This window comes from Camelus bactrianus, chromosome 20 (genome assembly GCF_048773025.1).
Source record: "Camelus bactrianus isolate YW-2024 breed Bactrian camel chromosome 20, ASM4877302v1, whole genome shotgun sequence".
Classification (NCBI taxonomy): Eukaryota; Metazoa; Chordata; class Mammalia; order Artiodactyla; family Camelidae; genus Camelus; species Camelus bactrianus.
The window spans coordinates 10,147,405-10,160,801 of record NC_133558.1 but is presented as its reverse complement, the minus strand read 5'-3'; the positions used below and the strand labels follow the sequence as shown (position 1 = coordinate 10,160,801).

At 38.8% G+C, this 13,397-nt stretch overlaps 1 protein-coding gene across 1 annotated transcript in view; it reads left to right on the top strand.

The window, feature by feature from the left end:
- The window catches only part of DTNBP1 (dystrobrevin binding protein 1), an 89,691-nt gene that overhangs the window by 23,419 nt on the left and 52,875 nt on the right, over positions 1-13,397 (top strand). Inside the window, exon 6 of the mRNA XM_074348132.1 lies at positions 6,568-6,700. Within this exon, the coding sequence (XP_074204233.1) occupies positions 6,568-6,700 (133 nt within the window). The remainder of the gene's footprint in view (positions 1-6,567; positions 6,701-13,397) is intronic.

Below are 13,397 nucleotides of genomic sequence, written 5' to 3'. Positions count from 1 at the left end.
TCCCTGTGCTGTACATCACACCCCCAGGACCGACTTATTTTATAACTGGAAGTTTGTACCTCTTAATCCCCTTCGCCTGTTTCACCCAACCACTCAGCCACCCTCTCCTCTGGCAACTACCAGTTCTCTGTGTTTATGAGTCTGTCTGTTTCTATTTTGTTTTGTTTATTCATTTACTTTGTCTTTTAGATTCCATATGAAAGTGAAATCATACGGTAGTTGTTTTTCTGTGTGACTTATTTCACTTAGTGTAGTATCCCCAGGGTCCATCCATGTTGTCACAAATGGCAAGATTTCATTCTTTTTTATGGCTAAGTAATACTCCACTGTGTATATCTATATATTACATCTTTATCCATTCATCAGTCAATGGACACTTAGGTTGCTTCTGTATCTTGGCTATTGTAACTAATGCTGTAGTGAACATAGGATTGTATATGTATCCCGATCGATCTGTCTGTCTGTCTGTCTGTCTATCTATCTTTCCTAATTAGTGCTTTCATTTTCTTCAGATAAATACCCAGGAGTGGAATAACTGGGTCATATGACAGTTCTATTTTTTATTTTTTGAGGACCTTACGTATGTTTTCTGTAGTGGCTGCACAAGTTTACATTTCTACCAACAGTGTACAGGGGATCCCTTTTCTCCACATCCTCACCAACACTTGTTAATTGTCTTTTTGATAATAGTCATTCTGACAGATTGTGGTTTTGATTTGCTTTTCCCCAATAATTAGTGATGTCGAGCATCTCTTCATGTGTCTGTTGGCCATCTGGATGTCTTCCTCGGATAAATGTCTATTCCAGTCCTCTGCCTACTTTTTAATCAGATTGTTTAATTTTGTTTTTTTGATACTCAGTTGTGTGAACTCTTTATAGATTTTGGATATTAACCCCTTATTAGATATATCCTCTGCAGTATCTTCTCTCATTCAGGAGGTTGCCTTTTCATTTTGTTGATGGTTGCCTTTGCTGAACAAAAGCTTTTTAGTTTCACATAGGCCTGTTTGTTTATTTTTGCGTTTGTTCCTTTTGCGTAAGGAAAATAATTCTGAAGCCAAATTTGGTAGGTTGTAGAAACATATCTATTATCATTAATGTATTTTGTGAATTCATTTTAACAAGTTTATGCATCATTCTTAGATATTTGAATCATTTGAATTTAAATGTTTGTTCACATACTGTAGATTCTTTCATTTTTTGGTAGCCTCAAAATACTTTATCATCACCTAAATACCTTGGCATGATGTTACAAGGCTTAAATAGTCAGGCAATAATAAAAAATAAAAATAACTTAGAGGAAAATAATAACTCATATATATGTAGTCACAAGATTCTCTTAACGTCTTTAAACTTTTTACCCTTTCACTGTCAAATCCATATCCAATCAGTCCGTTCATTTTCCAGACTACTTAACTCTTTTAGTCTTGCCTTGCTCTCCAAAGAGTGTGCCCTTATTAAAGAATAAGGGATTAATATAATGTGAGCAATTTGGACCTTTGATGATGCTTTTAGCTGTGTTATGCTATGGCTTAAAAATATGACTCCTGATTACATGCTCCCTCAGGAATTAAGAACAGATAATCCATTCATGTTGTGTTTTTTTTTTTTAATGTGGTGTGATCCATCCAGCTCACAAAAAGCCTGTGTAATAAATAATTACTGGTAAGGCTTATCATGCAAAAAGAAATGATAAAGATATGCTGGGAATTCGAAAATAAGGGCCATGGGCTGACTCTCAGATCTGGGTTTTGATCCCAGTTCCGCAGCTCCTGATCTGTGAGACTCCGTGCAGGTTTCTTAACTGCATGAAGCTTTAGTTTCTTTGTTTGCAAAATTAAGGGTAGTTGCAGGATTGAGTGAGATGATGGGTGGAAAGCACTCAGCACAGTGCCTGGTACATATTAGGTATCTGCTGAGTGTCAGGCACTGTTTGTAGGCTCTGGGCATGCAGCAGTGAACAAGACCGGGTAACTGCCACCAGGATGCTGACATTCTAGTGGGAGTCTCTCTAGCCGTTGCAAATTTACAAAGCCATCGTCTTTGACACAAGGGTGTGGATGGATGTTATGCGATTTAGCTTGTCCTGCAAAATTGTTCAAATGCAAAACCGTACATGAAATGTGGTGAGATGAGCAGTGTAGTGTTCTGTATAGTGAAAGGCAGTAAGGGTAAAATGGAGTGTTGTCATCCAGATTCTGTATCCTTTCTTATTCTGTGCATTTTATTGTAAAACTAGTGAACTGTTTGAAAAGTATTTATTGAATTCTCTTGAACTTCCACTAGAGGGTAGTCTAATCCTGTTCCTATATTGAAGTTTATAATGTCAAGGGCTTGTCTGAATTTTCTCTATTGCTTAGTTTATTTTATATGACCTACTTTAAGAAGACTGTTACCTTCATCTAGAACAGAAGATTCTGTTAATTCTTAGATAACAGAGGGCTGTAAGAGAATGAAGGCTTTCTACTGCGTTTGCACATTTCTTTTGACCTGACCTAACCAGATACGTCACTGTTTTGCTGTCTCTGTACAGAATTTGAGAGTGCCTCTAGCAGGGAGACAGTTACTAGGGTTTCACAAAACAGATTATCTTATTGTCCAGGTTATGTTCTGAAATTAGACCCTTCATTAACTCTCTTTAGACACCTTTTAGTATATACTACACAGATCTCATTTGTTCCATAATGGCTTTTTAATGCATTTACTAAAAGTTCCCTTTTACTATACCATCATTACCTTATTACCTTATTACATGAAAGAGTAACAAAAGCATCTGAAGACTCTTGTGGTCTTTTAGTACCTGGCCTCTGTGACCTATGGATTTGTAGTCAAAGATTCCTTGAGGCTAATTATTTTTCTTAGAAAAAAACTCATTAAGTGTGAAATTTTTAATTTTAGCATGCTGCTTTATATTCTTCATTTATCAGTGGTTACACTACAGATAATACGTATTTGAACTAAATGGCACAAAGGAAAATTCCAAACAGAATGGCTCTTCCTCTGGGACGGTTTCCTCACAAAGACTTGTGAAGCTCTTTCCCGCACAGCTGTCAGGCTCTCCCAGATGGCTTTTTCCAATAAAATTCCACCCATCTTTTCCACTGATCACTGAGTGAGACATATGCTGTTGTTAACAGTGAGCCAAATGGTGAGGCTGGAGCTTCCTGTAAACGTATATTTGTGTCCACGGAGGCCTGCTAGTGTTTTATGTACATGCATTCTAAGTTTGGTTGCCAAATTTACTCATATCTGCAATTTGTTTTGTAATAGGAGATAAGCAGGTTGTGACAGGAAGATTACATTCTGCCCATTTTTAAAATTTTCTAATTTTTTGTTAATGGACATACTGGGGATTGAACCCAGGACCTCGTGCATGCTCAGCATGCGCTCTGTCACTGAGCTATACACACCCCACCATGTCCATTTAAATTCAATACTCAGAATATACATCATATATATGCTTGTAATTATTAAAGAGATTTTTTAAGTTTTTAATATAAAAAGGGAAGAAAATTTACTGATTTTTTATTTTTCTGGAAGTGAAAGTATTTCTTAAAGAGAAAACATGCTATAAGGAAGAACATTTATTTTCATCAGTACAGTTCTTCTATATTTTATTACTGATTTCAAGTCTGTTAAAAGTTAAAATGGACAAGTTCCATTGCTGATTCTGCTTTAACTCACTGGTAATGCGGCCTGATTTGACACACTGATAACAAAGTACCATCATGTAGTTTAATGTTTTCTAAGTTCTATGTCCATGTTTAATTTATTTGTTTACAAAATTTAACATGACTTCCTAATATTTGAATTAGATGAACATGTCATAGATTTGCTTTCTTGGTTGTTATTTTATGTTTTAGAGTGATAGAATCATTCTATGTCCAGAAATTATTCTTAATTGAATTCAGAAGACTAGGTATTAGGGGATACAAAGATGCAAAAATACAGACTTTATCCTTAAGACTCTTAAAGATTCCTGAGAGAGATGAGAGCACACAAGTAGTTGCATGATGTCAGAGTACGAGTCCTGTGTCAGGTTCACGGGTCTGTGGAAGAAGCACAGAATGGGGAGCTGGTGCTGCAGGCTGCAGGGAGGGATGGCACTGACCTGAACCTGCGAGGGAGATGGGGGTGGGCAGGAAGGCTGGTGGAGACATCTCAGGGACAGGCAGAGGCAAGGAGGAGATGAGTGGTCCTAAAGAGTAGTAGTGAGATTGGGAAAGTAGGTTGTGGCCAGGGTGTGAGAGGTCCCTGAATGCTCAGGTAAGGAGTTAAACTGGATTCCTAAAGTCCTCGGGAGCCTTTGAAACTTTTAAAGGGGAAAACAGGAATATGAGCTTGGGGGTAACCATAAAATGACCACTGACTGTCCCAAACCTTTTAAATCTAGATTTGACATTTAGTACAGGAATATAATGTTCTTGGCGTGTCTTTCGAAGCCTCACTCTTATCCAGTCCCCTAAATGCTAAGGATTCTTTATTAAATGTAATTATTCTGGTTCTTATCACTAATCAGAGTGAAATAGCATTTAAATAATCCTATTAGCTATGATCGTCTTTTAAGACTGTCAAACTGCTTATAACAGAATGAGCTGAACACTGCTTCTTCAGGGCCAGTAGTGCTAGCTCCCAGTCGTTTCTCCATTTAACATAACAATAAAAAATAATCTAAATAGCAACTAATATAATAGCATCATTGCCTGTTTTCCCCCACATAAACTCCTTATGTGCCATTTATGACATTATTAAAAATCTTATATATAATTTTTCTTGATTAAAAACTTAGATTTTGCAAATTGTTTCAGGTCAGGTTTTCTATAGGCACATGTATTAGTGACCCCTGAAGAGAGTTCAGAACTTATGAACTGCATGATTATCAGTCTTTTCCAGACTTATGATCTTCAGTGATACCTCAATATGATAAAAGTCATTACCTAAAATGTCTTTGAAGAGGAGTGCTAAACTGCTTGTCATCACTTTTTCACTTTTTAGTGAAATTTTGTTTTCCCCCAGAATCCATGTCTTTAAGCCGTAGACCCTACCAAATAGAAGAGGAAGTTTTTGTAAGCATAGCTGTTTAGTAGAGTTAAAATTTTGGATATTAGAAAATGTGAATGCTTCCAGATTTAATAATCTCTGGATCAAAGATTAATTAAAAACAATGCAAAGTTTGCATCTTAATAAACCTAAATTTGCAAGTTGAAGTTAGGGAATTTGCTCCTAATGTAGATGCTGCAGGTGAAGGGAGGGTATGTTCAGTGATAGAGTGTGTGCTTAGCATGCACGAGGTCCTGGGTTCAATTCCCAGTGCCTCCATTAAAATAAATAAGTAAATAAATAAACCTAATTACCTCCCTCCAAAACAAAAACAACAAAAAATAAATTTTAAAAAATGTAGCTGCTACAAAAGCTAATTTAGAAAGTCACATGACAACCTAATGGGTAAGGGAAGGAATTAGACAGAGCTCATGTCTGTCTGAGGGAGGCCGCACAGCCAGCTTGCTCCTTCCCGGCGTCTGTGACTTCCACACTTGGGAGTCACGTTTCTTGCTGAGCCTCACTCTCCCTCATCTCTGAGGATGCCTCTCCTTTGAGTTCTCACAGCACCTCAAGCCCAGCTCTGTCAGGCCGTGTCATCACTGAAATATGTTTCCCCTCTACTTTAAGCAGTTTGAGCACGGGGACTATCTTTTTCATCTTTGTGTCCCAGTGTCTGGCACATGTGGTGAGTGTTCAGTAAGTGGCTGTGATGCTGTCCAAGTTCTAAAATCTCTGACTCCTAAAACTCTTCTGTTGTCTGAGAGAACAACCAGCCTTCACTCTTACAGCTAGAAAGTCTTGGGCTACTTAGCAGCTGTCATTGGAAATCATTGTGTGTAAGAAGGGCTGCGTTTTGATTCCTGGGTGCTCTTCTAGCTAGGTGACCTTGGCGAAGGCACTGAATTCAGTGCTGCAGGCTTTGGCTTGAATCTTTTAAATGAAGGATTTGACTAGATGATCTCGGTGTTCCGGTGAAGCTGCCTCTGTGGCCTAGAGGCAAAGTTGAGCCGTGAAAGGCCAGTGCTCAGTGCCCTGTGCTTCCTGAGTGTGTGTGCATCTCCATGGTGCCCTGGGGAGTTACGTGTGTCATGTGCCCTGAAGAAAGAAAGGCTGAAGTACTTTGGAATCTCAAATACCAAATTATGTTAGATATCATTTGTGTTAATTATGTTTTACTGTATTCTCATAATTTGACAAGTGATTGTTCATGTGTGGGGATGGGATCATTAGGCTATCACACGTTAGATTAATGTAAATACTCTGTTCCTTCGTCCTGGTTAATAAAGTATTTTGGAAAGTTACATCTCAAAAATGTTTGAAATATAAAAATATACTCAAAGATAATTTGAAGTATGTTTTAATGTTAGTGCATTTTATTTTGCTTCAAGAAAGTTTAATAAAAATATTAAATAAATGCAAAACAATCTCAGCAGTTTAGACTTTTAACTTTTGGACACTTTTCTCCATGATCAAGGATTCTGATTTTTGACGTTTGTTTCTTCTTTTAACCTTATATACTTTCAGCTCACTTAGAGGCTAGTTTTGAGGAGGTAGAAAACCACCTGCTGAATCTGGAGGATTTATGTGGACAGTGTGAATTAGAAAGATACAAACATATGCAATCCCAGCAACTGGAAAATTACAAGAAAAATAAGAGGTGAGTTTGAAAAATTAGCCACAATATTCACTTTGAATCTCAAAGTTCTCCAGAGTACTTTACATGCTATAACTTACAAGTTTATTCTTATAAAAGACAAAGGTTTCAGGTAAATCTCATTAATGAGCCTTCCAAAACATGATTTATTATTATTTTTTTGGTACCAGTATCTGCTGCTGTTTTTTGGAGATGAGTTCTGAAACACTAACGGGGGTAGAATAAAAGGGGAGGGGAGCAGTGCAGCGGGCAGAGCTTTCCAAGAAATTATAACCTCTGACCTCGTTTTCTCCAAAATGACAGGTCCCGCGCTGCGTCTCACCTTTGCTTTCTTTTCTTCTCCTTTATTGTCAGAGCAGGAGGAAAAGGAACCCGAACCCCGGCTGTGGGAAGGGGCTCACGGGCTTGGATTTCAGTTTTGTTGCTTGTGGGTTATGTGACCTTAGGCAAGTTATTTAACCTCTTAACCTCAACATGTGTAGGTTATAGGGAGGATGATAACGTACCACCTCACAGAGTCTCCGTGAGGATCAGATGAGACAGTCGTTACCGGATGTGCTGTGTGCTCTGGAAGAAGTAGCGATTATAGTGATTTTCATTAGGCTAACCTGAACTGGAAACGGGCAGTAAGATTTGGAACTGTGAAATTTTATTTGTCATTCTCTTCTTCACTCTCTCCTAGTGACTTAGACATATTAGATATATAATTAGAACATTATAATTTGTATGTTATAAAATGAAAATTAATTTAGTGTTCAGAAAATATCCTCACCTGTAATTTAAGTAAAAGCCAAAGTGAGGGGAGTGTAGTGGGGAGAGTATGGCTCAGTGGTAGAGTGCACCCCTAGCATGCATGAGGCCCTGGATTCATTTCCCAGTACTGACATTAAAAATAAGTAAATAAACCTAATTACCTCCCCCCATCGAAAAAAAATCCGGAGTGTGCCGGACAAGTCTTAACATGTTTGACATAGTTGAAATGATGGAGTATTTGTCATTTTAGAGGTGGAACTGTATAGTAGAAAGAACACTGTCATTAGAGTCGGTCTCCCCAAGTCCTGGCTTCATCAGCTACTAACTGTGCTCTCGGGCAAGCCGTTCGCTTTCCTTTATACTTTATCCTGTCATAAAGCTTTGCTTAGTCTAGAATCTTCTTGACTAGCATTTGAAAGACTTCTAAAAAAAAATTACACCTTTTAAATACATTTAAATACGATAAACAGATTTGTTGATCATACCTGTTACTCTGAAATATGTAGGAAAAAATGGTGTGCCAGTTGAGGACTACCGATTTATAATCAGTAGCTTGAAATCTATATTACCTGAAGATTAATGGTAAACTTTTCATGTTCTGATAGGTCAGATTTTTAAAACCTATAAAATTTACTTTCTATTTCTCAAGGACCATGTGAGATTAATGTAAGATGCTATATCAGTTTTGTTTGTTTTGGGGGGGAGATAATTAGGTTTATTTATTTAAATTTTGTTTTTAGTGGAGGTACTGGGGATTGAACCCAGGACCTCATGCATGCTAAGCACACGCTCTACCAGAGAGCTATACCCTCCCCGACTTGTTTTTGATTTTGTTGCTTCTACTGTAGGTGTGTCATATCAAAAAATCGTTGCCAAGACCCTTGACAAGGAGCTTTTTTCCCGTTTTCTTCTAGTTGTTTTATTGTTTTCAGTCTTACATTTAGGTCTTTAATGCATTTTGAGCTAAGTTTTGTGAGTGATGTAAGAGAGGGGTCTTTACGTGTGAATATTAAGTTTCCCTGGCACCATTTATTGAAGGGACTTTTTTCTCTATTGAGGATTCTTGGCTCCCTTGTCAAATATTAGTTAACTGGATATGCACAGTCTTTCTGAAATTCTTAACCTATTTTATTCAGCATATAAAAGGCTGAACTATCTTCTTCAAAGAAACCTTTGGAATCCATTTGTTTAGTCAGTCTGTACACAGACTTGTATGTCTGTATGCATATGTGTGGCTGATTAACAGTCAGTTGTAGTATAAATAGAATTGGCAATACTGAGAAAGTAGAGCGGTTTTATTCAGTCAGATGTAGATTGATCAAAAAATATCTTTTCAAAAATAAATCATGTAGAATATTTACTATTCAGAAATGTTACATTTTAAGCTGCTTTTATTTAATCTAGAGGTTATCAAAACTGGGCATAGTATGAAGGCTAGTATAATGACACCAAAATAGTTTTGATTGATAAAGAACTTTCATTTAACACAGTGGATTGAATGCAGTTACGCAGCTTTACTGAAATCCTACACAGGTTGGCTGTATGGGGGGGGTGTGCGTGTGTGTGTGTTCACAGGTTGGCTGTACGGGGGGTGTGTGTGTGTGTGTGTTTCGCAGTGTACTCCCACTCTGTAGCTCCAGAAAATCCAGGTCAGGCAACTAGATAGGGATGGAGAGAGCAGGGGATGAATGTCTCTGCCTGCAGTAGGCTCCGATGCGTTTTCTCACTCAGCTTCCGTCTGGGACTGTGGAGCGGGCAGACCAGCTGTCATTAGAGCTGAGGAGGAGGCTGAGTTACATGAAAACGTGTAGCTGCTTAGGAGCCAGCATCAAAGCCAAGGTCGTCTTTTTTTTGACTATTGAGTTGGAACAAGCTGAATCAGTCCCAGATGTTATCAGTGCAGCTCTAGTTGAGAATGGATATGATATTTTGTCATCTGTTTGATAGGCATTCCCAGTACAGAGAATAAATCCCTGCCTCCTGTGAAAGGAGGGCTGCGACCTGTTCCCCACAGTGATGTGGCTTGCCGTGGCAGGGATGCTCACTGTGGGCAGAGGGAAACTCATAGCTTTAGAACACTCCTAAGGGTGATTCCGAGCGCTCGTACCTGCCCTTGAGAAACATTAAATGGTGTAACCTAAGTGTTTTCTGCATTGAAGGACATCTTCTTTAGCTCGTTATCTAATGAAAGGGACATATTATAAGCAACTGCATGGTTATGGGGGGAAATACCCATACATAGTTTTTCTGATAACTCTTCTGCATATAAACTGGCACTACTATTACTGACCTTTTATGGACAGGAATGGCCACTGCTTTGCTAAATTGTAAAACATTGTGCAGTGGATTGAATATGGCTATAGGCAGAAGACAAGTGCCAGTCCCAGTAGCTACACTGTCAGTTCAGAAGATGAGTTAGCCGTACAAGTGTAGCTCCTGGATGCCTTGCATAGGTGTTCATAACCAATAGGAAATATATTTCTTGTCTGGTAAGAAGAGTTAATGTGCAGTATATGAGCCAAGATAAAGAACGTGAAACCATTTACGTGGGTTTGTCTAGCTGGCAGTTAGAGGGATGGACTTGAGATGTGGGAGTCCACTTGCATTTGTAGTCACAGGTGTGGGGGAAATAGATGATAAATGTGTACATGATTTTATAACAGGATAGTTTTTGACAACTGTATAGGCTTTGAAGGATATAAGACAGGGTGATGTTACAGTGGTGGGGAGGGCTGCCTTAGCTGGTGTGAGAGGGGAGGCTCTTCTTGGAGGACAGGTGAGAAAAACCTGAATGAGGAGGCAGCCCCACGAGGACAGAGGATGACACGCTTCCGACAGAGGGACAACAGGTGCAGGGACTGACAGATAAGTTTAGGAGAGTGAAGAAGCAGAGCTAAAAAGAAATGTACATTTCTAGCCTTCTAAGTTCTTAATCTTTCCAGTACCGCCATAATATTCCTCACAATGCTTATTGAGATTCTTTTACAATAATCGTATTATACTTAAAATCATACATATGTGAGTGATTTAGTTAAAGTATTTTTTACTTTCAGACTTCTGGATCCTTTGTTTTCCCCTTCAGTATGCAGCATACCATCATAATTTCTCTGAAAATAGCTACATCTTGAAGAACAGTGATTTTAGTAATTCTACTCAATTATAAATGACTCATAATTTTAGCACAGTCTTCCATTGGACTTGAAATCTGCTTAGGGGCACACTAAGCTCCAGAAGCATTTTTCACTGATTCATTTAGACTTTGAAGCTTAATTGTTATCCCTTAGAAACTCTCCAGTGAGTGGAGGTCACTGCTTCTATTGATAAGATTTAGTGCTCAGGCATATTTTAAGTCTATATTCCTTTTGCTTTGTGTATTATAGCTAATATTAAGGAATTATGCTCATCTTTTTGTTTGTTTTTGTTTTTGTTTTTTTGTTAACGTTGACTATGGACTAAGTTTAGAAAACCTTGAAAGCAAGGCATAACAGATTTAAGATGTTATGGCATATCTTTAGTAGAATTTGACCAGTTTATGTCCTAGAGAATAACCCCCCAAATTCCTGGTCTTCAGGAAGTGGTGTCCAAACTAACCTGGACAGGTAATGGGCCATGGGTCTGACCTGTACTTCCACTTCAGGAGGTTGGGAATCGTGGTGCTGGGAGGTTTGGCAGGACTGTGGCCACAGGCCTGGCTTTGCAGAGAATAGAACTGGAGAAACCAGTGGCATTCTCCTTGGTGAAGGTGGCTCTGGAACCAAAAGTGAAGGTACCTCGTCCAAGGGAGATAGGCAGAAACTAGCTCCTGAAGTTCTGCATGGAGGTCCGTTTGGATGCTGAATGGAAAGTGGATCAGGAGAGCTTCCGGTCACACACTTCATTTACATAAAGGGTCCTCCCAAGGTGGAGTAACAGGGACCAGATTCACTCTCCCCCAGATACAACCAAAAACCAAAGTAAATGAAATAATGAGTTTTTAAGACACTTGACATTGGGCCAAGAAGAGAGCTGACCCTTGATAGATGGAAACAGATGAGCCGAGCCCTGTGATTGCCCTGGCATTCTGCCTTGGGAGTTTCCCGCTTGGGAGGGGAAAGCCAGGTAGAGCCTGGCAGACTCTCTGAGTTGAAGACACAGAGCTGAGAGTCTGGGGACCCAGGCAGCTAGAGTTTACAGGACTCGTCCCAGAGAGGAGAGAGTCCTGAAAGTCTGCAGAGCGCTCCCCTTGAATATTCAGCAGAGGTCTGATAATGCATATGAGGAAAGTGCCCAAGGCAGGAGAGAAAACTCATCTGAAAGGATGACTCAGCAGTGCCTGGTGCTCACACAGGGCCTGCGCCCAACAGCCAGACTGAAAAAGTTTAGAGTTAATGGGGTGTTGGGAAGATCACTCAGGAAAGTCATCCCTCAGCCAGGGTATAATTAGCCCTCAACCGAGCCCTGCTGCAGACCTGCTTAACAAATTGTAAAAGCAAGCATCCAAAAGATCACACTATTTCCAAATAAACTAACTGTGTCCCAAAAGAAAGCTCAAGAATATGTGTAGGAGTACAAAATATCTAGTACCCAACAAGGTAAATCATTCTGACTGGTTGCTTATGAATGGACAAGATGCATGGCTCACTGAGTTAAAATTGTTCACACAGGACTGTATAAAGATCGTGTAATACTAAGACACCGATAGAGAACAAGTCCATGATGCACTTTAAATATTTATCCTGTATTTTTCTTCTTAGCTTTTTAGGGAACTGAGCCCATTGATAAATCAGTGTTTATTTCCTTGACCTCTTCAAACTGTACGTTTTTGACTTTTATAACACTCGAATCCTAAATTTTCTTCTCTGCGGTAGGTTAGTATTTAGTTGCCATGGTAGATGCTTTAGTTCTGGTATTCTCTTGGATTCTGTTCTTGGTTATTGCCTTCTCTGGTTCTGCATATTAAAAATACCTTGTTCTGTAACACATCCCCCTCCGCAGAATCTGTGTGTAGAGTAAATGACAACAGGGACTTCTAAGATAGAGTTTTGAGAATATTACCTCAAGCAGGTAGGCCAGCTCTCTCCCACCACCCTCACCCCATCCACCGCTACCCTCTTAACCACAGACTCACCAAGCCCGTAAGGGTACATGTTTTCATGCCTGTAGAATGCTAAGAAAAGATTTGGTATTAATGGTCCTTTTTGAAAGAGGTCTTGTGATAACCTTTCCTGTGATCTTTCCCGTCCACGAGCTGTAACGAAGGGATGCTCTTCACGTGTGTTCAATACAAAAAAGTATCGCTAATCATATTTTAAAAAATTTTTACCCTAAGCATTTTCAAATACGAAAAAAAACGTTAGAGTTGATTTTGCAGTTGGCATTTTGAATGTGGTGTTTTGCAATATAGAATCATCGTGTTAGGTTTTTATTTTGGATTTGTCCTAGGGAAGTAGTTGTTGTGTTTAGAGATAGTGTGCTTCCATCTGTGAGATGATTTTGTTTATGGAGATACTTATCCAGTAGTTCCAATCTATTAAGTCTGCATCTGTGGCTCTGATTTAGTTGATTTCTGTACATATACAGATTTAATATACTTCTTGCAACATTCCATAGGTTTATTTATTTATGTGATGCTTCTTTTGTTTTTATTCTGCCCTCGTAACTCAGTACCTGTAGAGAAAGTGATTACATAGTAGTTTCACCCTTTGGAAATATTATTAGATTTTGAGTCTGCTGTTATTTATTGAATGTTTTAGTTTCAGGGTTTGTTATGCTAAATTTTTGGATGGCATTTGCTGAATTGAGTAAAATTTAAAATACAATAAAATCTAAAGGAGAGCATTTCAATTCTTTCTACTTATTTGATCTTCTGAAAATATTATTACAGTTTGGAAAAGCGGAGACTCAAAATTTATGAAATTGCAGGAGGCAAACTAGTTGCTATCAGATGAAGTACCATGTGACCAAACTC